At 54.9% G+C, this 23,028-nt stretch overlaps 2 protein-coding genes across 7 annotated transcripts; both read right to left on the bottom strand.

Annotated features, from left to right (window-relative positions):
• Positions 1-780: 780 nt before the first annotated feature.
• Positions 781-12,251, bottom strand: VARS2 (valyl-tRNA synthetase 2, mitochondrial). 3 transcript variants are annotated; one of them, XM_045541591.1, is made up of 30 exons: positions 12,121-12,251; positions 11,428-11,655; positions 11,216-11,297; positions 11,000-11,100; positions 10,590-10,711; positions 10,410-10,476; positions 10,217-10,314; positions 9,477-9,558; positions 9,196-9,315; positions 8,619-8,730; positions 7,867-7,955; positions 7,310-7,400; positions 6,976-7,103; positions 6,755-6,858; positions 6,441-6,522; positions 5,738-5,814; positions 5,582-5,657; positions 5,223-5,328; positions 4,917-4,987; positions 4,692-4,817; positions 4,391-4,495; positions 4,189-4,257; positions 4,021-4,099; positions 3,777-3,907; positions 3,494-3,646; positions 2,572-2,778; positions 1,797-1,908; positions 1,474-1,649; positions 1,193-1,321; positions 781-1,106 (listed from the first exon to the last, which is right to left on the bottom strand). In XM_045541591.1, exons 2-30 carry the CDS (start codon positions 11,626-11,628, stop codon positions 1,005-1,007), a joined length of 3,198 nt encoding a protein of 1,065 aa, XP_045397547.1. In that variant the 5' UTR covers positions 11,629-11,655; positions 12,121-12,251; the 3' UTR covers positions 781-1,004. The 3 variants fall into 3 exon arrangements, with proteins under 3 accessions (XP_045397547.1, XP_045397548.1, XP_045397549.1); XM_045541592.1 differs by lacking the exon at positions 2,572-2,778 and having other exon boundaries at positions 12,121-12,207; XM_045541593.1 differs by lacking the exon at positions 12,121-12,251 and having other exon boundaries at positions 11,421-11,511.
• An 81-nt stretch (positions 12,252-12,332) lies between these two features.
• On the bottom strand, positions 12,333-18,377 carry GTF2H4 (general transcription factor IIH subunit 4). Of its 4 annotated transcripts, XM_045541596.1 has the most exons (15): positions 18,126-18,360; positions 17,749-17,850; positions 17,396-17,538; positions 17,009-17,113; positions 16,183-16,314; positions 15,843-15,939; positions 15,663-15,751; positions 15,341-15,452; positions 15,107-15,175; positions 14,846-14,929; positions 14,452-14,584; positions 14,124-14,254; positions 13,410-13,467; positions 13,186-13,278; positions 12,333-12,654 (listed from the first exon to the last, which is right to left on the bottom strand). In XM_045541596.1, exons 3-15 carry the CDS (start codon positions 17,533-17,535, stop codon positions 12,482-12,484), a joined length of 1,416 nt encoding a protein of 471 aa, XP_045397552.1. In that variant the 5' UTR covers positions 17,536-17,538; positions 17,749-17,850; positions 18,126-18,360; the 3' UTR covers positions 12,333-12,481. The 4 variants fall into 4 exon arrangements, with proteins under 4 accessions (XP_045397552.1, XP_045397551.1, XP_045397553.1 ...); XM_045541595.1 differs by lacking the exon at positions 17,749-17,850 and having other exon boundaries at positions 18,126-18,377; XM_045541597.1 differs by lacking the exon at positions 17,749-17,850 and having other exon boundaries at positions 13,186-13,264; positions 13,420-13,467.
• Positions 18,378-23,028: the final 4,651 nt, after the last annotated feature.

Here is a 23,028-nt window from a genome sequence, read left to right as displayed (position 1 = left end):
CTCTTCCCTCCAGGCATGGTGGTGGGACCCGGAGCGGACCTTAGACCCGGAGTTGGAAAGTGTATCAGAATGGCAGGAAAATGAGATTAAAGGAGTGGGTGCCCATTATTGCAGAGCTTGGCACTGCTTATGCCCAGCAAAAGAAGCACCCACCTTATCTAAGCCATTATATTTGAAGTTTGGTTACAGCAGCCAGAAAAGACCTGCACCTAATTTATTGGGTTAAAACCCAGTGGAGACCTTGGTCAAGCACTTTCATTCTCTGAGCATGTCTTCATCTCCAAAATGGAGCTAACGCCCATCTCCTGAGGTTCTTGGAGGATTAACTGGCATCGCACATCTAGCGCCACGGAAGACCCAGGCCAGGGCAGGCTCGCCACACAGCACCGGGGCTGCTGCACAGCATGTACCTTGGGCGTGGGAAGGCCAGGCCCCTGAATGCCACTGAGATGAGCTGGTGTCCGGGTGGGTGAGGCGGCTGTGCCTCCGTGCGTGTGACTCAGGCAGGGGCTGGGCAGTGTCCCTGGCACTGGGGTCTTAGGTACACGCCATCGCCAGGACCCCTTACAGCCCCTCAAACCTGGAGGAACCCCGGCCCACTATCAGTCAGGGAGCAGGTAGCCCGGGCACTGTACCCTCCCCCCGCCCCTTTCTAGAAAGCTCCTCCTCCTCCAGAGAGGAAGCCTCCTCTTTCCCCAGACCAAGCTCTCCGGGCACAACTGAGAGGCCAGAAAGTCACCACTGGGGGAAAGGGGGATAAAAGGACCACAAGCAGACGTGTTTGGGATTTTGAAAGTTTATCTGGATCTCCTCATTCCCAAACTCGGTGGGACTGCACAGGAGGGAGGCCAGGCAGTAACGTGAGCCCCCCAGGGAGCCCACAGTCACTGCGACCGAGCCGGTCTGTTTCCTCATTTACGAAATGAAGGCAGTGGACCACGCAGTCTCTCATGTCCCACCGCACCCCGACGGCTGTCCTCAGGGACAGAGAGTTAGCCAGCCAGTTAGCGCTCGGAGCCCCCTGGGGCTGGAGACTCATCCATCAGCTGCCGGAGGTGCGAGGCCGCCCCGTCCAGTTTCGACAGCTCCGACTGGAGGGAATAAAGCTGGGCGAGGAAGGGAAGTGAGGACCCAGGTGTGAGGCCCCCCACCACGGCCCACGTTCCCCCAGTGAGCCTCCCCCAAGCCTCACCTTTTGCTGCGTCTGAGTCTCTGCCTCCCCTTCGGGTGGGGTCCTGGCTACGAGGCCATCCAGCTGCTTCTGCAACTTGTGCCTGCGGGTGGCTAGCAGAGACAGAAGGGTCTGGGGCTCCACCAGGCCCTGCGTGAGAACAGTGTGGAGGCTCAGACACCGCAGCCCGCCCCAGGCCTCCACCCTCTCCACTCTAAGGCCCCTTCCCACTTGGCAGAGCCCAGCCCTTCCCTTCCTCCCCTCATTCTTTCCAACCCTCCCCTCCCATCCCCTCTGGTCACCTGCAGCTCCATGTAGACCTGAACTGTGTCACTTAGCGGAGACTGGGCCCAGCCAGAGGGAGCTGCTGCGCCCGGGGGCAAGAGGCCCACGGCCCCACAGTGGCTCAGGGTGCCCAGGGGCTCAAGGAAAGCCTCGAAGAGGTCCTGCTCCCCAGGCTCGGAGCTCTGCAGCAGCACTGGGAGGGGAGGGAGACCGTCAGCGTCAAGGCCTCTGCCTCCCTTCCCAGCCAGCACCTCCTGGTGGGGATCTGCCCTCCAGGCCCCGGCTTTTCCCCACCAGCCCCAGCTTCCCGCAGGGACCCAGGAGCCTGCACGCGCCTCACCTCGGGGCCGGGCCTTGGTGAGTTGGTACATGGCTCGGAGAGCCCTCAGCGCCCGCACGGCCTCCTGGACCTGGGAGAAGCGCCGCTCCAGCTCGGGCTGGCGCCAGTGCTCCTGGCAACGGGGTACCCAGGGTTGGCAAAGGGGGTCCTAGGAGACTCAGTGCCAACCCTCCTGGCTCTGTCCCCAACCCAGCCACCCCATCTCCTCAGGCAACAGGATCTGTCCTCAACGCCACACTCAAAATCCACCAGCCCAAACATGGCAAAGAGTTCAGAGTCATCTAAGAGGTTTTAAATGATCAGTGCTCTGATTGAAGATGGCAAACAACCACAGATAAATTAAAATTTTAAATGTATTATTCAAACTTCACAACCCAAATAAGCATAAAAGAAATTTAAACAATCGAACTTTAAGATAACTTTTTGTAGCATTTATCCTTCTGAAGTTATCAAAGCTGCACTGAGATTTTTGGGGCACCCTCCTTTTAACTCATCTAATCCTTATCACAACTATGACATGTACTATTATTATCCCCGTTTTAAAGATGGGGGAAACTGAGGCACAGTCCCACAGCTGGTATCAGTCTGGCAACAGTGTCCTGCTCTTGCCCACTACGCTAATACTGCCCCCGAGACCCCAGGGCCGCCCCAGCAACGCTGCCGGAACGATCCATCCTCCCCACGCTGTACAGCAAGTACCAGCTACTGCGGCAAATGACCCACAGCAGAACCCCCCCACGGCCCCACTCCAAGGCACCATGTGCCTGTGACTCACCAGGCTTCGTGCTCGGGGGTAGGGGGCAACAGAGACGCTGGGGGTGGAGGGGCAGCCAGGCCGGGGGGGCAGCCTCTGCCAGAGCTCCTCGGCCAGGAAGGGCATCAGTGGGGCGAGGAGGCGGAGGCCGAGGTCGGCGCACAGGAACAGGACCTGAGGGGGTCCCGGGGGGCGGGGCGAGTGCCACAGCAGGGGCTTCACAGCCTCCTGTGCAGGAAGCCACCGGGTCAAGACGGGCCCACGGCCACATCCACCGGTGGGGGTGCTGCGGCTCCCGGGAGGGAGGGCGGCAGAAGCACTCGGCGCCCCTGACACCGTCCCAGGCACGCTCTGGAGCGTGTGAGGCGGGGAGTCCAGGGCAGCGGTGGGCGAGGATGAGATTTCCAGGGACAAGTGTAGTTTAGAAAAAAAAAATCATTGAGTTTTTACTCATCAAAAGGGGTCAGAGGTGTTTAACGAGGTTGAGCTAGGGCCGGAGCAGCGGCAGCAGCATCACCTGGGACACCCACCCAACCTGCCGGCGGGGCCACTCTGGGGGTGGCCAGACGATCCCTGGTCAACAAGGCCCCCCCAGGAGCTCCAGACGTGGGACCTGGCGTGAGAACCCCCGGTCTGAAGACCGCTGCTCGCCCCCTCCCAGGCCTTCCGACCCGATCCGCCAGACTGTGTTCTAGAAGTCTGCCCTGCTCCTCCCCTCTGCCCAGGTGACAGGCGGGCAACAGTGCCCGGCTGTGCTGCGGAAACCAGCCCCCGGGAAGAGGAGAATTAGACTTCCCTGTCTCTCCTCCTTTCCTGTCCTAACTGAGAGCACCACAGGATCTTAATGGACCTCAGAGCTCCCTGCCGCGGAACCTGACTTCCGGAGCACGGTAAGCAGGTCTGCAGCAGCGGGAATGCCAAGCCCCGCCCCAGCCTCGCTCACCAGGTAGACGTCACAGAGGTCGTGCCGCCAGAAGTGGTGCAGGGCGTGGGTGACGAGCGAGAGCTCCCGGGCGAGGAAGCCCCGCTCGCACTCCCGGGCAGCCAGGGCCAGGCGGCTCAGGATCCAGGTGTCCATGGGGGAGGACGGAGACAGCTGCGGGCAGAGGGGGCCTGAGGACTGGGAAGGCTCGTGCCCCACTGCCCTGCCTCCTTTCCTTCCAGATGCCACCTTCCGCCCTCGGACACCTGCCTCCCCCACTCCCACCACCTCTGCTCGCTCTTACCTCCTCTGCCGGCGGCAGCGGCTCGAACCGCTCCCCTAGGACGCTGAGGATAAAGCGCAGGGCATTCCAGATCTTGTTGCAGAAATGTCGGCAGCTCTGAACCTCAGAGACAGACAGGTGCAAGTCGCCCCCTGGAGGGAGAGAACCAAGGGAGTCTGCGCCTGGGCGGCGACAGCAGTCCGCCCTGCTCCGGCTCAGGTGCCCGCTGCCCTCGGCTCAGCCCAGCACCGCTCGCCGGGCTTACCCAGGACGCCGTGGGAGCAGAGTGTGAATCTCAGGGCATCCGTCCCACACTCGGGGATCCCATGAGGAAAGTCCTTTTTCTGCAACCAGAAGGGGGCAGGAGCCTGTGAGGCTACAGGGCTGGAGCCTGGGTTGCCGAGGAAACCAGCGGGGGACCCTGGCGACTCACCTGTGCATCGGCTGCAATGGCCAGCTCTGCGGGGTCCAAGTTCCCACCTCTCAGCTTTTCCTGCAGCACCTGGGATGCGGGATAATCACTGGCCAAGGCTGAAGGCCCTGCCTCCACACGGGCCACCCCGCTGCCCCACACCGCTCCGCAGCCTCCCTTCCTCTCTCCCGCAGCCCCGCCCCGGAGCGGGCTCCATCCTCACCTGCAGCCCCGCCCCACGGATGATGTCCCGCGGGTCCAGCACATTCCCCAGGGACTTGCTCATCTTCCGGCCCTGCCTGTCCCGAACCATGGGATGAAGAAGCACCTGGGGGCGCGGAGGGGGTCAGCAGAGGGGACTTCAAGAGCCTTTCCTTGGAGGGTCCCTTGGGACCTCTGGCCTGCATACTTTAGGGGCTAGGGTGGGAAGCGAATCAAGAACAAGGCATCGGGAACATGGAAAGTGCCACATTAGGGGTTGGAAGAAGGGAGGACGAGGTTTGGGGGAAACTGAGGACTGTTACCTTGCTGAAGGGGAGCTGCCCTGTGAGCTGGGTCCCCAGCATGACCATGCGGCCCACCCAGAACAGCAGGAGGTCACTGCCCGTTTCCAAAAGTGACAGGGGGTAGAAACAAGCGAGGTCTGGAGTCTGGGGGGAGAGAAGTGCTAAAAGGCCCGAGCCCCTCAGGGGGCCCAGCCACCTCTTCATCATCCCCAACTTCACTCTCACCCTCTCAACCAGCCTCACCTCTCGGGGCCAGCCCAGGGCAGAAAAGGGGAACAGGGCCGAAGAGAACCATGTGTCCAGAACATCAGGGTCTGGGAAACAGAAAAGGAAGGGGGACAGTTGGGACCTCAGCTTCTAGGACCTCAGACCTTTGCTGCCCACCCTTCTAGGCCAACTCCAGCCCCAGAGAACTGGGGTCTCACCTTTGGCTCCATCCCTGGCTTTCCCGACCCTACTGTCTCCCCCCAGTGTCTACTCCCCTCAAAGGCCCAGGTACCCGGCCCAGCCTGCCCTCCCCCACCCTCCCCTCCGTGGCTCAGGGCTCACCCCTCTCCAGGACCAGCTCTGCCCCTGGTCTCCCTGTCAGTTCTGCTGCGACCTCTCTGGCCTCAGCCTCCGACCGCCCGACCACCCAACAGTCCTCCCCGTCTCCCTGCAAAGTAAGGGGCGGGAAAGAGGAAGAACAGCTGACGAGTGTAAAACGTCACTTAACGTTTACATTCTCTCATGTGGTCTTCGAGTGGCCAGCCCCCTCCAGGCTCAGGAAGCCTTGATCATGCAGTGGGTTACATGGCTGAGACCACGAGCAACAGTAACAGGCAGGCGCTGGGACAGCCCTGAGTCCCCTGATTCCTGGCTGAGGCTCTCTCCACACGCCCAGCTTCCGGCAGCTCCCGCCTACCCACCTCTGCGTGTTCCTCTACGACCAGGTAGGCTGGGATCCGATGGCCCCACCAAAGCTGCCGCGAGACACACCAGTCCCTGCCGAGAGGACATCACTGACGTCCTAGCATGAGCAGTGAAACCCCCACCATGTCCATGAGAGCTCCCCGCACCCTTACCCGATGTGGGAAAACCAGTGCTGCCAGTTCTTCTGGTGGAAGGACGGACTGAGCTCCAGGGCCCCCGACTCCACAGCCTGGAGGGAACCGGGCCTTTACATAGTGCTTCCCTTCCGGCACACACGCGCCTCCAGGGATGGGACAAGTGGCCTCTAAGGTAGTTTTGAACCTCAGAAAGAGGCCCGGTGCGATGGCTCACGCCTGTAATCCTAGCACTCTGGGAGGCCGAGCCTCAAGTTTGAGACCAGCCTGAGCAAGAGCAAAACCTCGTCTCTACTAAAACTAGAAAGAAATTATACGGCCAACTAAAAATATATATAGAAAAAAATTAGCCGGGCATGGTGGCGCATGCCTGTAGTCCCAGCTACTCGGGAGGCTGAGGCAGGAGGATCACTTGAGCCCAGGAGTCTGAGGTTGCTGTGAGCTAGGCTGACGCCACGGCACTCACTCTAGCCCGGGCAACAGAGTGAGACTCTGTCTCAAAAAAAAAAAAAAAAAACCTCAGAAAGGACCTCTCAAGCCTCCTACCCAGATTCTGGGCTGGAGTGAGGGCATGAGCCAGCCTTCTACGGGCCACTCTGGCTCTGGGCCACACGTCCTCTCCATCCCCACCGCTGGGGAGGTCTCTGGGGCAGGCGGTCCTCCAGGCTGCCGCTCCCAAGGCGCCCCCCTCAGCCCCAGCCTTCCTCCCACTGCAGCTCACCTCGGCAGCCCGCTGCCCCATTTCCCGGCAGCGGACAGACCACTGGCTCTTCAGCAGGTATTCCACCACGTCCCCGGAACGGCTGAAAGGGACACGGCGTGCGTCAACTGCTCTGCAGGCCCTGTGACTTCTCCCAGGGACATGGGGTCCTACTCCGTGCCAGGCCCTCAGTACTGAGGACACAGCAGTGACTGAAACTGACACAGAACTTGTTTCCTAGCGGAAGGGTGCGGAGCCCACCCTGTTGTGGCTCTCAGGCTCCATGCACTCCCTTTCGGGGGCGGCCTCCAGGGGAGGAGGTGAACTGAGGGTACCTGCAGATGGGCAGTACCATGGGGTGGTTCTGGAGGCCCCGGAACAGGCCCCGCTCCCTCAGCGCAGACATTATCTTCTCCCGGGCCACGAATCGGTGAAGGCCCTAGAGAAAAAGTGGCAACAGCAAAGATTAAAGGCCTCTAGAGAAGTAAGAAAGTGGGAGAGCAGAGGAAGGGCAGAGGGTGGCCCCAAAGGGAGGGGTAACACAGGCTGGGACCACCTGCAGCCAGTCCCCGCAGAGGGAGGTCATGGTCCCATCCTCCGCAATGACATTCCGGGGGCTCAAGCCGTGTCGGGCCCCCATCTCAGCATCGGCAGGACTGTGAGCTGGAGTCACCTTCACTGCCCCTGGGGGAGCACAACGGTTGTGGGCACTGAACCTGACCTTGGCTTTTGCTTTTCCAGTTGTGGCATTACTGCCTGCAGCTCCCCGTCCCACCGTCGCCTCTGTGCCTCCCTTCCGCTCCCCACTACCGCCCAGACTGCCCTACACGAGCACTTGCCTCCCCTCTCCCCCAGGAACCCCGCTTCCCCTCCCTCCCTGGCCCCCTCACCTGTGCCCACATGGGGCTGGACAGCAGAGTCTGTAATGAGGGGCAGAAGCTGCCCCGTCAAGGGGTGACGAAGCTGTCGCCCACGCAGATGCTGAAGGAAGGAGAGGATCAGGGAGAGGCGTGGGTGGGGAAGGAAAGCCAGGGCTGGCGCGTGAGAAGCCCGGAACAAGAGGGTGGAAACCAAGAGGCGGACGGCTGCAGGAAGGCAGCAGACTTTTTCTAGAGCGGCCAGAGTGTAAACATTTTAGGCTTTTGGGCATAGAGGCAAATTCAGTCTCCACACAATTACTCCGCTCTGCTGCCAGCAGCCACAGGTAACACACGCGCGAATGGGCGTGGCTCATACCCAAGTAAGCAGCAGGCTGGATTTAGTCCCTGGGCCACAGTTTGTGAACCTCTGAGCTGAGAAAATGTGTAACATCAAGAAAAGGGAGTAAACTCAGAGCCACAGCAGAGCTGGGGTGTTAGGAAAAGGAAGCAGAAGCAGGAGAGAAGGAGCTATCATCCTAAAAGGCAGGGAAGAGAAGGCCGTGGGGGCGGAGTGCGCTGCCTATTACCGTGTAGCGGGAGTCGTCAGGATGAACCGCCACGGCCACGTCCCCAGGTAGCGTCTCTGGCCTCGTGGTTCCCACCACGACCTCTGCATCTAAAGACAAACATTCAAGCATTTCTATTAATAGCTGGTCCTAGCCCTCACCCCTTACTCCTACAGCTAAAGGCTGCAGAACTGGCAAGGGGGAGGGGCGGGCACAGTCAAGGGGGAACAGTCCCCCAAAAGTAACTACAGCAAATCAGAAGCGTTTATAGGAGCCCAGGGTTTCCCATAAGCTGGTGACCAGAGGTGAGGGAGGCTGTCTGGTGCTAAGTAATTCCTTGATAACCTGCACGGGGGAAATGGGGAAAGCATTAATAAAACCAACTGGAGTCCTTGCTGGGTACGCAAAGGACACTGGGGAGTCTCAGAGTCCTAGTCACAAATGCTGTGCATTCTTCAGGGCTAGCACCAGCCTCTCCTACCAGAAGCTTCCTCTTCCAGTTCATCTATCTTCCCCTTCTCTGAATTCTTGGGAACGCTTACTGAACAAAGCACACGTTAGAACTGATCTTTTGTCTCTTTCCTGGGTTAGCAGACTCCTGCAGAAGTACACCAAGCTCCTGAAGGGCAGTGACCACATCCCTGGAACAGCCAGGTAACTAACTGCCCGCAACCACTATCGCGGTTCACAGGGCTTCCTAGTAGCCCAACATGGACTTGATAACACAGGGGAAACAGAGGTAAGCAGGCAACCCTTCAGAGGACTACTCTCACCAGGCTCTCCATCCACGGGGAAGGCAACAGAAACCAGGAGGCCAAAAGACACAGGGGTGGGGCAGCCGGGCAGTCGAAGCTCTGTGCGGCCAGGCAGGGGCCGGCTCTCCACCTGAGGTGCGGAGGAAGCTGGGTCAGAAAGTAACCTTTCTGCAAGCTCACATCCAAGCTTCCCACAGCCACCCACCCTCCAGCCCAGCCTCCCTGCAATCCATCTAAAAGCCATTGGGAGGGTTCGGAAGCCAACTCCCTCCCCTCACCCAGTGTTTGTGCAGTCGCAGTGCTAGTAAGTACCACCGAGCACTCTAGACAGGGCCAGCCGTTGTGCTGAGTACCTACATGAATTCTCATTTAATTTTTACAACACCCCATGATACAGGCATTCCTTCACCTCTAATTTACAGATTGAGGGGCTGAGGCTTAAAGGGGCTAAACTGCCTGCTAAAAGTCACCCAGCAGCTGTCAGAGGCGAGACTCAGATTGAATCCAGACACTCTGGCCCCAGAGTCTGAGCTCTTAACCACTCGACTCCCTGCCTCAGAGCTCTCCCAAACCTGCTTCTCCTTCTGTGCCTCACCTCAATGTCCGAGATGGCTGATCTTAAAGCGCATGACCAGTTGACAAGCTGACGGTTTCGGTACAATAACCCAGCCTCGTAGAGTCGCACAAAAGCTTCGGTCACGGCTGTTGAGGAGCCCTAGAATGACCTGAGTGTCCACATCTAACAGCTGCTTCTCAGCCACAGCCCCTCTCAGGGACCCAAACATTCCCACCTCCCTGCCCCAACATACCAAACACCCCCCTGCCCGGCACAGATCTCTAAACACACCCACAGGGACCAAGGCACAGAATGCTCACAGCATCCATGGTGAAACACTCTCGGTCCCAGTCCAGGGAGGCGCCCAGAGCTCGCAGCTGCTCACAGATCTCTCCACCTTTCCTGTGTCCAGACAGATCGTTTTCAGCAAACACATCCCAAGCACCTCCCATGTACCAGGCCCAGTAACCCCCCAGCAATGCCAGGTGCTGGAGGAAAATGACAAGTGAGCATGCCATCAATCTAGCCTCTAGAAGCTAGTGGAGACAAACTCACAAACTCAGTAAGGGGCTTTCTATGACATTAAAAGAGGCATGAGGTTCTACAGGAACAGAGGAAGAGCAGCTGAATTGTGGGAAATCCAAAGAAATTTCACAGAAAAGATGGCATGCGATAACAGACCTGAAAGAGTGAGGGTGACTTCATGGGAATTAGAAGTTGGGAATGGGTGAGGGGAGGAGAGGTGATACAATCTAGGTAAGCGAAAACAGGGTAAGTAGAGAGAAAAAATACACATATATGTAATATACATATATACACACAAATGTGTACATTTTAACGTACCTATAGTACACACACACACACACACACACACACACACACACACACACATAAAGCCTGGAAACTCCACCAAACACTAAAGGGCAAAAGAGTTTTCATCTCTGAGAAACTGGGGTCATGCTGGGAAGAGCCAAAGATTACAAGTTAGGAGACAAAGCGGTGGGAAGCAAAGACCCAAACCCGCCATCTGGGCCCCTCCAGCCATGCCCATCACACTCACGCCTCCTTCCACTGCCACACCTCCCTAAGGAAGTCCTCCCGGCTCAGCTCATGTCTCCTCACTCCCCGCTCCTTCCATAGCTGTTTTTCCACCACAGCCTGCAGTTGGAATGGGGGCAAATGAGCAGAGCATCAGGATGCTTTGGGAGAAGTCACTTTCATCCAAGAAAAGGAAAACGTAACGGAAGACATACTTGTGTCGCAATCCCTGCATGATCTGAGCCCGGAACCCACAGCACTTGATCCCCACGCATCCGGTGCCTGCAAGAGAAATGCCCTCACGTGAGCCCACGGGCTCACATGTTTATCCCCACTCATTCCCGCCCTTTCTACTGGCCCTCCAAGAACTCAAACAAGCCCTATTCCTCTCTCACCAGCGCACAAGGGCGTCCTGTATAGCCACTGTGAGTGCGTGGCCAATGTGCAGGGAGCCAGTGACATTGGGAGGTGGGATACACATGGAAAACGTCTCCCCTGTGGCCTGGGGCAGCTGGGCCTAGAAGGAGAAAAGTCAAAGGGCAAGAGTGGACTGCATGTTACCTGAGGGAATAGCACCCTCTGGTGTTTCCAAGGCAGAAAGAACTGCAGAGAACTGTCCTGCAAATAACAGGATAGCGGAGGAGAAGGAATCTGCCAGGGGAACCCGGCAAGAGAGGCTTTTGGAGACACAAAGTCCAGAAAGAAAACAAGTCTGTAACGCAAGGTCAACTCGGAGGCATCAGTTGTGTTCACGGACCACTGTGTCCTGGGGATCATTCGGCACCCCTCCCTGCCAGGTACTAACCTGATATTCTGGTTTGAAGAAGCCCTCTTGCACCCACCACTGGTACCAGGCAGCCTCAACATATTGGGGGCTGTAGGCAGGAGGCAGGCACCCAGAGACATCTGTGCAAGCAGAGGAGAGCTCCACTAACTACCAAGCTTTTGTTCCCAGGCTGCAATTCTGCAGACCAAATAGGCAACAAAAATGAGAGAAAAGGCCTTCAAGTGCCCTAGGTACCTTTCTTTTCACCAGGTTTCGTGGGGATTTCATACAATACTACCTCCTTAGGACTCCAGGTTTTATTGGACTCCGCAGGTGACTAGAAGGAGGGAGCAAAGGAAGTGGGATGCAATTCTCAGGATACGCCAGCCACCTGGATTTCAGCCCAAGTCTCCTCCACCACCCTTCCAAGTCTCAGAGACCCAAGGACAAGCTGTCTGACCCCCAACCTTGCTCTTCCCAGCTATCCCAGCCTCCAGCGCCGCCTGCTTCTCCCGCAGGCGCTTCTGTTTGGCTTCACGATTCTTCCGAGAGATGGGAAATCCATGGGGCTCTGACTGTGTAGAAAGAGGACGGGACCTGGGGAGGCCCCGTGAGGGCCTAAGCCCCCAAAGTGGCGGTCGAAAAAACGCTAGAGGCAAATGACGCATCAGGAGTGCTTGGAAAGGGACCAAGATCTGCTCGGGATAGACAGAGAGCACATTAGGAGGATATGGGGGGGGGGGGTCACACCTCCCCTTATTCCTTACTTCCGGTGTCCGACTAGCACTGGTCTGTTACTCTAAGTATCGATCCCCTCCCACACCACCCTCCTCCTTAAGACTAGAGTACGAGGGGTCGACAGGGACAGCACCCACTGGAGCAGGATCGGAGCTTTTGGCCCGAAATCTATGCATCTACGACTTGGGGGGGACCGCTGACACAGGGAGAGGAAGGGGACTCGGAGATTCAGGGAGATGATGGACATCAGCACGCCTAAGGGCCGGCAAGGTGTCCCACCAGGGTCACGGTCATCCCTGCCGGCCCACGAGGCGCCCGCCGAGCCCACAGCCCGCGCGGCCCGACCTTTCCGCCCATCCCGCCGCAGGGACGAAGGACCGCAGCGCCTCCCGCCCCCAGAGGACTCCCCGGCGCGCGCTCACCCTGCGACCCCGCCGCTCTCCCACGGCGCCCCGCGGCGGCAGGGGCTGGGGTCACCGGCGCACCCGAACTTGGAACGTGGCCCGCCACTCTCCCGGCGCATGGGGGCGGGGCCCCGTCACGCGCCTGCGCAGTGGCCGGCCCCGGCCCCGCCCCCAGCCCGATGGCCGCCGGCGCGCAGAGGGACCCCAGCCCGGAGCGTCGGGCCGCGTGCTCAGTTCCACAGCTTTATTAGACAGGCAAAGTCCCGACGTGTAAATAAAAAACACCTGAGTTCTGAGGCTGCGGCCGCTTTGCGGCCGGCTCAGCCAGCCCGCCCCGCCCGCCCAGGTCCAGGTCCGGGTCCGGGTCCGGGTCCTGCACTCAGGAGCTGTGTTTTTGCCGCTTCCAGAAGCGTTTGACGTCGCTGTGCCCGGCCGGGGTCACCACCATGAGCCGCTTGGCCGAGTTCTCGAACACGAGCACGCCCAGCTCCCGCGCGTGGGCCAGCAGCAGCTCAAAGTCCACTTGGGACAGGAACTGGTTGTACAGGACGCCTGGGGTGGGCAACGCGGGGACAGATGGTGAGAATGTGAGGCTCGGAGCGACCCCGAGTCCCAGCCTCTTCGTGACAGCAGCAGGAGGTGGTCTCGGCTTGTCCCCAATGCAATTTTTAAAACTAATTCTCTATGCTTGTCTGCCGAGGGGCTCATCTTAACAAGAGTGTGATCCAGCCATATTCAGAAAGACAATGTAATACAGTAAGAAAACCCATTAATGTTCACCAAAACCAGAGAAATTACTGTGAATTATTCTCTCTCCTAGCTAAATCCAAATTGCACTGATTTGGGATATTTGCTACCGATTCACTCCAAAATAAAGTGTCTTGCCAGCTTTTCTCTCCCAGTCCATGCAGTAAGCGAAAGATAAAATGCATGAAAAGCTTTCTCAGCCCGGCAAGAGTGAATTGGCTGCTCTCCCCTCCCCCTTCCTCTCCCTTTCTCCCTCTTCCCCATATTGAAAAAAAAAAGAAAGACAGACTGAATTGTCTACCAATGACCAAGGCTCAGCCACCAGAACCCACTCACCCTCGGTGAAGCGAAGTCTGTCCCTTTCCAGCTCCCACAGCCGAATCTGGTCTGTGATGGTGGGAGGCAGCACAGGTGTCTGCAGGGCAAGGGCTTCAGGGACTCAGGCATAATGCCGCAGACACCCCGGCCCTCCATTCCTTCCCGCTTTGGCTGTCCCCCTTTCCCCCCCCATCATCTCAAAACTAGGTGCCAGGGGCTGCCAGCCTCTGACATCTTGTTACCTGTCTGTACCTGTTTGAGCATCACTGGGTGGGCCCTTGTCCTTAGGAAATGGATTATCTAGGAAAACACAAGAATAGCATGAGGGCTTGAGCAAGAATGCAGGAAAGTCATCTGAGCTGTCACCTGATGTCACCGGACATCAACTTACATTGTTTAAAAACTCACAGCCCCTGTCATCAACTGAACCCATCCCTGCTCAGCTGTTATCCCAAGTTGCTGCTCCCACTGGTCATGTCTGCTGTACCTTCTCTGGCACATTTGCCCTTTCCACTCTTGTTTTGTTTTTCTTTCTTTAAAATAGCAGCAGCTACTATTTTCTGAGCACTTACTGCATGGCAGGCACTGAGCTAAATGCTTTACCTCTAGTCTTCCATTGAATTCTCCCAATAACCCTGTGAGGTTACCAGATGAGGAAACTGAGGCCCACAGAGGTGAGGCCATTAGGCCCAGTTTATATAGCTGAGAAGTAGTGGTGCGGAGACACAAATTCAGGGCTATACCTCCTCCCTCCACGCTCCCCCCCCCCCCCCCGCAAGCGTCTGCCTACTCCCACATCTGAAGCCTTGATTTCTCATTTGCCTGGTGCTCAAACACAGACGACTCACCCCCACCTATTAGAACAGACCCAGTGCTAGCCTTCCCTAACGTGACCACCCTGTACTCCACAGTCAAGTGCAGCCCAGCCTCCCGCCCACCTCCCCCAAGGGGGGTACCTGTTGGGCTGTGATGCCACTGGCGATGGCCTGCTGCACACTCTCTCGGGTCACCTGCGCTACCACCATGTTGGGGAAGCGATAGAGCATCTCAGAGAAGAGGGCAATGAGGGCAATCTGCAGCTCCGATTCTGAGCCCAGGACAGGAGGAGAGAATGAGGAGGCTACCCCCATACCCAGATACCCTCAAGCCCTTCCTGTGTGGTAAGAAACGTCAGCGAGTTCTGCACACTGCCAGATAAACATGAACTGGCATTCCCTCCTGCTTCCTTCCCCCTCCCCACTCCCACCCACAACTTCCTCTCCCAAGAGACCTGTCCAGCCTCACCCGTGTAGGCGTACAGTCGGTAATTGGTTTCCACAACAATGAAGCCTGGCTGATGCACAGTGCCCCCAGCTCCAGAGACACCTGATGAGAGATTGATGGCCAGTCGCGTGGGGTAGTAACGCCGAGATTTCCTCTGGGAAGGACAGAAGGGAAAGGCAAATGGCCTCTGTAAGGGATCACTGTGCACATCTTCCTGCCTGAGACATCAGATCCCTCCCAGGACACAGACCCTCAACCCCCAACTTCTCTCCCTGTAGGAACCAAGTATTCAGTCCTGGTAACCACTTCCTGCTACTGTCCCAAGACCCCACCCCTTTTTAAAGGCCAAGGCAACACACCTTGGGTCTTCTTCCCTAGGAGCCTCTACTCCCTAGAAATATCTAGGTGCTCATACCTTCCTCTGGAAAACAAGACCAAACTCACGCAGATGTTGCAGGAAGTTCAGCAGAGAATCACTCATACCTTCCACAGAGTAATCCTAGGGAAGAGAGGTGGCTAGCTAAGGTCCAAATCACCTCCCGGCCTCCCTCCCCTAACCCCATACACTCATTCCCTCCTTCCCCATCTCTGCTCATTCTATGTTCATTCTCCTCACCCTCCTGCCTCCCCAGCTGCTCTTTCCTTCCCACCTCCCTACCCTCCAGCCCCCACTTACCTTGCCCAGAGTAGAGAAGCTGAGCTGGAAGAGGAAGGAGAGAATCTCCACTAGGTCCATGCCCCGGCTCTAGAGAGAATGGGGCAGAGACAAAGGAGGAGAGATGGGAGGGAGAAAATGGGAGGAGAGAGCGAGGAAAGAGAAAGTGAGGGAACAGAGTTCTGTAGGCAGTAGTCTTTCAGTGTGACCTGAGAGGAGTAGAACATGCTAGCAAGTGGGCCCTGGGCTCCTCACCTGGGCAGTCTGCAGATACTGCAACATAAAGTACCAGAGCTGGGCGGGGGTGTCCAGCAACAGGAACTGGAAGCCAGCAGAAGTAATGCAGGGCGGCTCTCCAGGTTCAGTACTGGGGACAGAGAGGGACAATGATGGAGCTATGCAGAGAAAGGTGACTATCCCTGTCCTCTCACATTCTTTCTTGCTATCTCTGGCTACACTCTACTCAGTTCACCTTTTCCAGTCAACTCCCTCTGATCCTGACTTGCCCCAGGTACTGTTCATCAGGGACCCAGGGAGATGGCACAGCAGGAAGCTGTTGGACCTCTGGCTTCCTCACCTCTTCATGAGCCCAGCCTGGCTGAGGAGCTGAGCCAAGTCCTGGCTGACAGCTGCACTGGGGGAGCCCACCATGAAGTGTAAGACCACCTGAGGAACAGAAGAGAACAGGAGACCATGCCTCTAAGGGTTGTGGGAGGTAGGAGCACAAGAAGAAACACACAGAGTTCCAAGTCCTCACCTCCCATCGCTCCTCGGCATACTTGTCAAGTGAGGGAACATCCCGGGCGTGCTTGTCTGGTCCCAGCTGACTTGTGTCATCAGACCAGGCCTTTCCCCTATGGCCAGGATGGGCCAAGAGTAAGGACCCTGTCTGTGTTCCTTGCTGCCCTCTTTCCACCCTATCCCCAGGGCCATGAGTGGGGGACATTTCCCGCACCATGCAGGTACATCTGGCCCAACTTATTCCTTGTGGAGCCCACAAGGTTCTAAGGAAGCTCCTTAGGAGCTCCAGCAGTTTAATCACCAGTTTAATTACCAGTTCCCATGGCCTGGCTTAGGAAGCAATAGAAGTGACGTACCCACCCAGAAGGGCAATGCGGAGGTTCTGGCGGAAGATGGGGTTAAGGATGAGGCCCTGGAGCCCGCCTGGGAGCAGCTGGGTGTGCCAGATACGGAGGCCACTCAGCAGCCCTGTACTTTCCTCCTGAGCCCTGGAACAAAGCAGAGAGGTGAGCAAGATGTCAGGAGAACAAAAAGAAGGAGGCCCATAATGGTGTCCATTTCTGCCTTTTCTGAACTGGTAACCCCTGGAACACTGTTCCATGGAGTGAAATCAGTGTCTTCTTTTTTTTTTTTTTGAGACAGAATCTCGCTCTGTTGCCCGGGCTAGAGTGAGTGCCGTGGCATCCGCCTAGCTCACAGCAACCTCAAACTCCTGGGCTTAAGTAATCCTACTGCCTCAGCCTCCCGGGTAGCTGGGACTACAGGCATGAGCCACCATGCCCGGCTAATTTTTTCTATATATATTTTAGTTGGCCAGAAAGTTTCTTTCTATTTTTAGTAGAGACGAGGATCTCGCTCTTGCTCAGGCTGGTCTCGAACTCCTGAGCTCAAACGATCCGCCTGCCTCGGCCTCCCAGAGTGCTAGGAATACAGGCGTGAGCCACCGCGCCCGGCCTGAAATCAGTGTCTTCTTAAGACAAATGTCATTACCGCACCACCCATCAGAGCCTTGTTATAGACATCATAACTCTCTAAGAAAGAAAATGCAGTATGCAGAGTTTCCCAAACATATTTAATTTCAGTGGCGTACCTACTGAACCTGGAAGTGTTCAAGGAACAGCAGTTTGGGAAATCTAGCTGTTGAGAAGTGTATATCAGGCTGAGAATGCAGTAGAGACTCACTTGCTGAATTCCTTCTTTACCCACAGGGCTACAGCAGCTTGTGGCAATGGCTGCTCCAAAAAGAGCATCCGCATCACCCAGTTCTTAGCCAATGATGGCAGCTCCCTGTAGGGGAGTAGAGATCAAATATTAATATCAAAAGCTGTCTTATATCTGCATCTCTGCCCTCAACTGCCTGTCAAACATCTCATCTCACTCAACCACGCCTTTATCAGTCCTGCAGTCCCCACAAACTCCATTTGTTTTGGTCTGCCACACTTTGGAGTAATCTTCAACCCCACCCCCAGCCCCCAGGGTGCTGTGCTTTCTACCATGGTAACTTATTCCAGTCTGCAAGTCCTATTACATTTCCCCACCATGGTCCCTACCATGAAGGGGGCTCCTCACCTGAAGACAGCCAGACAAGTGGCAGGGTGCCCATACAATCGGTCCAATACCCCAGGGCTCAGGCCCCCTAGGAATTCCTGCAGATTCCTGCATTGTAGGTGTACGCGGTTCAGTCCACCCCTTGAGGGGGTGCTCTCCATCACCTGAGAGAGGCACATGTTAGAAGCGTACCCCCATGGTCCATGCCAGTGTCACCTCTGGCCTTTCTCATTCTGATTCCAGATCCACGAGCCCTTACAATAACCGCATCTTTTCTGTGGTTTCCTTTCCCAGGTCACTCATTTCCTCTGATTTCTCCCAAACCTAACCAACCGTCCCCGCCCACCCTCACCCCCCGTTTCCTGCTTGCTCACCCCACTTCTGCTCTCAACTCCAATCTTCTCTCAATTTCCAAGTGATGGAATTATTATACTTGCAAAATCATTTTGTATTTCAATGACTTGTCTCATCTTTAGCTAAGCAGTGAGAAAGAAACCTGTTTGAGACCAGTCCTCTCTCTTCCACCCCTCCAGGTCAGATCAGTCCATAAACTCCAAATCTGTCAGTCTTTCCCTTCTTATATGTCTTAGCTCACTTCTGCTAGGCACGGCGACAACCTGTCCCCTCTTTCCCCTTCCCGCCCAGTCTACTTCACCCCATTCACCCTGACCCACAACGTCCGATCTCCTAACTTCTCTCCCACTTTCCTCCCACACACCTCCTCCACGCCCGCCCGCCTGGGTTCCCTCACCACTCTGTGTCGATCCTCCTCGCACACCCCGAGTCTCGAGCTGTCCCTTAATCAGAACCAATATCTCTCATTGGCTCCCAGAAATAGGGGGAAAGGTGGTGAAAAAAATGTGAGAAAAAGATGGGGAAAGTGTCCAAGGAATTCACAGACAAGAGCCTGGAGTGGACGATTCAGAGAAGCCAGGGAAGGGAAGGCATGGAAAAGCGAGGAGGAAGAGAATAGGCGCTGCACTTGCCCGGTGCGGGGCATACTGGGAATTAGAGTCTTGCTCTTCCTCGTCTCGGAGCGGGCTGAAGACGTCTGACTACAAATCCCGAAAGGCATCGCGGGAAGCCGCGGGGCGAGAAGCTGGCTTTTAATTGAGAGCGCCGGGAACACGAGAAGCCGGGCCTGTTGGTTCCGTGGCGCTCTCGGCCCATGCGGGAAACGGCGCGTCTAACCCGCCCGGGCGGAGGCGGGACGCCGGGAGAAGTGCCTGGAGCCTTCCTGGCGGAGGCGCGCAGAGGCGGCTCGGTGAGGCGCTTAGCCTTAGATACCACGCAACTGGATTCCTTGAGCTCGGTTGCTCCCGGTAAAATGGGGATAAAATGCACTCCAGAGCGTTTTTGCGAGTTAACGATCCAGTGTGCCCTACTTGGCTGGTAAGTACTCAATAAATCTTAATTTCTGCCTTACCATGTTTCCAACCCCCGTTTAGTTAGAAGACCCTAATAAAAACAATTTTTAAAAGAAACCAATTGTTTGCTCTGATTTGGTTTTTGAACCTACTGCAGAGAAAGGCAGGGGAAGTCTTTTTTTTTTTTTTTCTGCGAAAGAGTCTCACTGTTGCCTGGGCTAGAGTGCCGTGGCGTCAGCCTAGCTCACAGCAACCTCAAACTCCTGGGCTCAAGCGATCCTCCTGCCTCAGCCTCCCGAGTAGCTGGGACTACAGGCATGTGCCACCATGCCTGGCTAATTTTTTTTATTTTCAGTAGAGACGGGGTCTCACTCTTGCTCAGGCTGGTCTTGAACTCCTGACCTCAAGCCATCCTCCCACCTCAGCCTCCCAGAATGCTAGAATTACAGGTGTGAACCACCGTGCCAGGCCCAGAGGAAGTCTTTAACCAAGGCCAGAACTACATGTTTCTCCAAATCCCTATATGCAGATGTTATTCCCATTTTGCAGACTAGAAGACCAGAGCCCAGAGAGATTAAGAAATTTGTCCATGATCAGACAGCTGGAGAGGGCCCAAGCTGGAATTTGAAGCACATTTGCAAGAGGCCAGGGACCAAAATGGCAAGGACTGTGAAAGACTTTGTTGTGCTTTGTGGCCTATCCATGTTTCTTCTGTTCCACATTTCTTCAGCAATCAATGTCTGAAATCCTCAAAGAACACCACAAAACTGACAAAGCTTCTTTATGGCAAACGTTTAAGTAAGGTTAAAAGACAATTTACAGTCTGGGAAGAAATGGTTGATGAAATAGACAAAATACAAAGAGCTCTTACAAAGTAATAAGAAAAAGAAAGAGAAAGATTGGCAAAAGAGATAGACAATAAACAAAAGAAATACAATGACTTATAAAGAGATAAACTGTCAACTTCACTAGTAATTAAGGAAAAGTAAGTTAAAGAAACAAAGTATCAGAGATTAAAGAAATGATAAAAGATTAGCAAAAAAGAAAAAAAAATTAAGGCTTGACAACTTCAATGTGGCCAGTATGTGGGAACACACTCATACACATTTGTTGAAGGCTGACATAACCATATCTTTTTAAGGTCAATTTGTCAGTATCTACCAAATTTAGTGTAACTACCCCCTTTGACCTAGCAACTCCACCCTTAGAAATGTATCATAGTGGAATTCTCCCACTTTAGTGTAGATATGCATGCAAAGATGTTTATTGAAATGTGTTTGTTGTTGTGTTATAAAAATAATGAAGCCAATGTGGTGGCTCACACTGTCTTCCCAGTCACTGAAGGCCAGGAGTTCAAGACCAGCCTTGGCAACATAGCAAGACCCTGTCTCTCCAAAATTTTCAAATCAGCCAGGCATGGTGGTGCACTCCTGTAGTAGTCCTGTCGAGGGGGGAGGCTGAGGTGGGAGGATCATTTGAGCCCACAAGTTCCAGGTTGCAGTGAGCTATAATAGTGCCACTGCACTCCAGCCTGGGTGAAAGAGTGAGATCCCGTCAAGGAGGAAGGGAGGGGAGGGAGGAGGGAGGGAAGGGAGAAAGGAAGAAGGAAGGAATTGAAGGAAGCAGCCCCAATGTCCATCACTGGGGGTTGGTTAGATAAAATGTGGGTCATTGCAACAAAGTAGACTACTAGGCAACTCTTAAAAGAGGAGGTCATACTGGCCTGGAACTATCTACAACCCAACTTTGGTGGGAGAAAAGCAAATTACAAAATGGCATACACTGTCCAATGCTATCTTTGTGAGAAGCTTTTATGTGTGTGTAAAACTGAAGGGAGCAGGCCAGGGGAGATAGGTCGACTGTGTCACGGTTTCCTAGGCTATAAAGCTGTGCTGTCCAGTATGGTAGCAGCTAGCCACCTGTGGCTATTTAAATTTAAATTAACTAAAATAAAATTTAAATTTCAGTTTCTCAGTCGCACTAGCCCTATTTCAAGTGCTCAATGGCTACAGGTGGCTAGTGGGTACCTGCTAGACACCGTAGATGTAGACCGTTTCTATCACTGCGGAGTTCTCTTGGAGACCTGTCCCTGAGGGATGCCGTGGATGAGGGCAGGATGTCCGATGGCAGGAACTGAGCACAGGCTGAGTTCCTGGAACGGACGTAAGGAAGAAATCAGCCTGATGAGCCAGCTGGGCCTAAGAAGGGGGCCTAGGAGCAGAAGCTATGGCAAGAGTTCTTTTCACAACACTTTCAAACACAGGGTTTCCAGCCTATACTTGAAAATTTCTGTGATAGAAAGCTCACGACCCTTCCTCTCAGGCAGCATCCTAGAGAATAGGGAGCCAGCAGCCAACAGGCCCACTTCCCACCGGCTTCACAGTTTACTGTGTGCCTTGGGCACGTTGCCTAACCTAACAGAGAAGTTTTCTTCTCTGTGAAACGGCAATTTTAACTGCTTCATATATTGTGGTATTAAGATAATATGTAATAAGTACAATATCTGGCATATAGTGGGTGCTCAGGAAAGTATTACTGTCTATAAGTTTCACTTAATCCTTGTTCTCTAACTATACAGAATCTATTTTGTTAGCCCTTCAGGTATTTGATACAAATCTTTCTTTCAACCAACATTTTTTGAGCCCTGTGTTTCAGGAATTTGCTCCTGTGCAGCTTATGGTCTAGTGGGAGAGGCAGGTATTTAAAAAATGCATGCACAAGTACATGTAAAAGTGCACCTGTAGTAAGTGCTGCAAAAAAGAGATTCGTGTGCTCTGAGACATCAATAGGGGGTTTGACCTGGTTGGGGAAGTCAGGGAAGATCGCTGAAGGGCAAGCGGGAGTTGACAAGGCAGAGACCGCAGGTGGGGGAACAGCATGCTACAGAGACCATGCAGTTGGAAGGACTGTGGCCCATGGGGGGAAAGTGAAAGAAGGCCAGTGGTGCACAGAGGAGAGGGACAGGGAGGATGCTGGAGCAGCACATGGGGGCCAACATAGACCAGGAAGATTTTGTTCTTTAATATCAATGAGAAGCCACTAAAGGGTTTGAAATAAAGGGTTGGAGTCGGATTTATGCAGGGAGCATGAGCAGATCTGGGTGACCAGCCAGACCACTGCAGTGGTCCAGGCAAGATGGAGGCAGCGTGTGCCAGGAGGGTAATGGAGACAGAGATGATGAGCCCCAGGGAGGTTTGAGAGGCAAATCAGCAGAGCTTTGTGCTGGGCTGGTCTTGGGCAGTGAGGGTAAGGGAGAAGGGGTGTCAGGGATCACACCTTGGGGCCAGGCACAGTGGCTCACCCCTGTAATCCTAGCACTCTGGAAGGCTGAGGTGGGAGGATCGCTTGAGGTCAGGAGTTGGAGACCAGCCTGAGCAAGAACGAGACCCCCCCAGACCCCTATCTCTACTAAAAATAGAAAAACATTAGCTGGGCTTGGTGGTGCTTGCCTGTCGTCCCAGCTACTCGGGAAGCTGAGGCAGGAGGATGGCTTGAGCCAAGGAGTTTGAGGTCACAGTGAGCTAGGCTGACACTATGGGCAACAGAGTGAGACTCTGTCTCAAAAAAAAAAAAAAAAAGATGACACCTTGGGCAGCTTGTGTAGCTAAGTGGGTGATGCTGCCACTCACCAAGTCAGGAGACCGTGGAAGAGGAGCAGGTTTGGACACGCTGAGACTGACATTTAAATGAACTCCAGGTGGTTATATAGGTCTAGGGCTCAAAGAGGAAGTTCTGAGCTCAGAGATTTGGGCATCATCAGGCTCACTATTCTGGGTTCTGGCCTCCAAACACTAACCTATGAGTGCCTGACCTAAATCATGGTACACAGTGGTCTGACCTGCGTAGGTTTTAGCGGGACTATTAGATCTGTGACCTGGGCCCCAAGGGCCTATTAATTCAGCCTCAGATTTAATTGTCTGTATTGTTATCCTCATTATCCAGTTGCCTCAGTTGGTAAATATCAACCAAAACCCTAGGGTCTTTATTTCACACGAACTGCCTTTAAGACAGGCCTGCCTTATCCAATACTTGCAACCAATTTTTTTCCCCTTTCCAACCAAATTTGAACTCTTTGCTAAATGCTCTCTTGGCGGCTGTGGCTCATCCTTCCAAGCCTCTGAGATAATTTAGGTTATTGGTTCTGGCTCCAGTCCCAGCAGCTCGCAACTATGGGGCCATTTGCACACTCAGCCAGCCCAATCCAAGGATTCTCCACCTGGGACTCCTAGACCTCAGAGGGTCCTAGAATTGGGGCAAGAAAAAGAAATTACACCTTTACTTTTACTA

Source organism: Lemur catta, chromosome 2, assembly GCF_020740605.2.
Source record: "Lemur catta isolate mLemCat1 chromosome 2, mLemCat1.pri, whole genome shotgun sequence".
NCBI lineage: Eukaryota > Metazoa > Chordata > Mammalia > Primates > Lemuridae > Lemur > Lemur catta.
This window is presented reverse-complemented; position numbering and strand designations above follow the sequence as displayed.

What these genes read in the sequence shown, in the direction of transcription:
- VARS2 (XM_045541591.1), bottom strand. Translation starts at nt 11,628, where the DNA reads ATGCGTCATTTGCCTCTAGCGTTTTTTCGACCGCCACTTTGGGGGCTT. An exon ending in ATGCAGGGATTGCGACACAA is followed by an intron (nt 10,315 to 10,409) that starts GTATGTCTTCCG and finishes TTCCAACTGCAG; the next exon opens with GCTGTGGTGGAAAAACAGCT. An exon ending in ATGGTACTGCCCATCTGCAG is followed by an intron (nt 6,523 to 6,754) that starts GTACCCTCAGTT and finishes TGTCCCTTTCAG; the next exon opens with CCGTTCCGGGGACGTGGTGG.
- GTF2H4 (XM_045541594.1), bottom strand. Translation starts at nt 17,553, where the DNA reads ATGTGCCTCTCTCAGGTGATGGAGAGCACCCCCTCAAGGGGTGGACTG. An exon ending in AGTATCTGCAGACTGCCCAG is followed by an intron (nt 15,176 to 15,340) that starts GTGAGGAGCCCA and finishes CATTCTCTCTAG; the next exon opens with AGCCGGGGCATGGACCTAGT. An exon ending in GCTCAAACAGGTACAGACAG is followed by an intron (nt 13,279 to 13,409) that starts GTAACAAGATGT and finishes GAGTCCCTGAAG; the next exon opens with CCCTTGCCCTGCAGACACCT.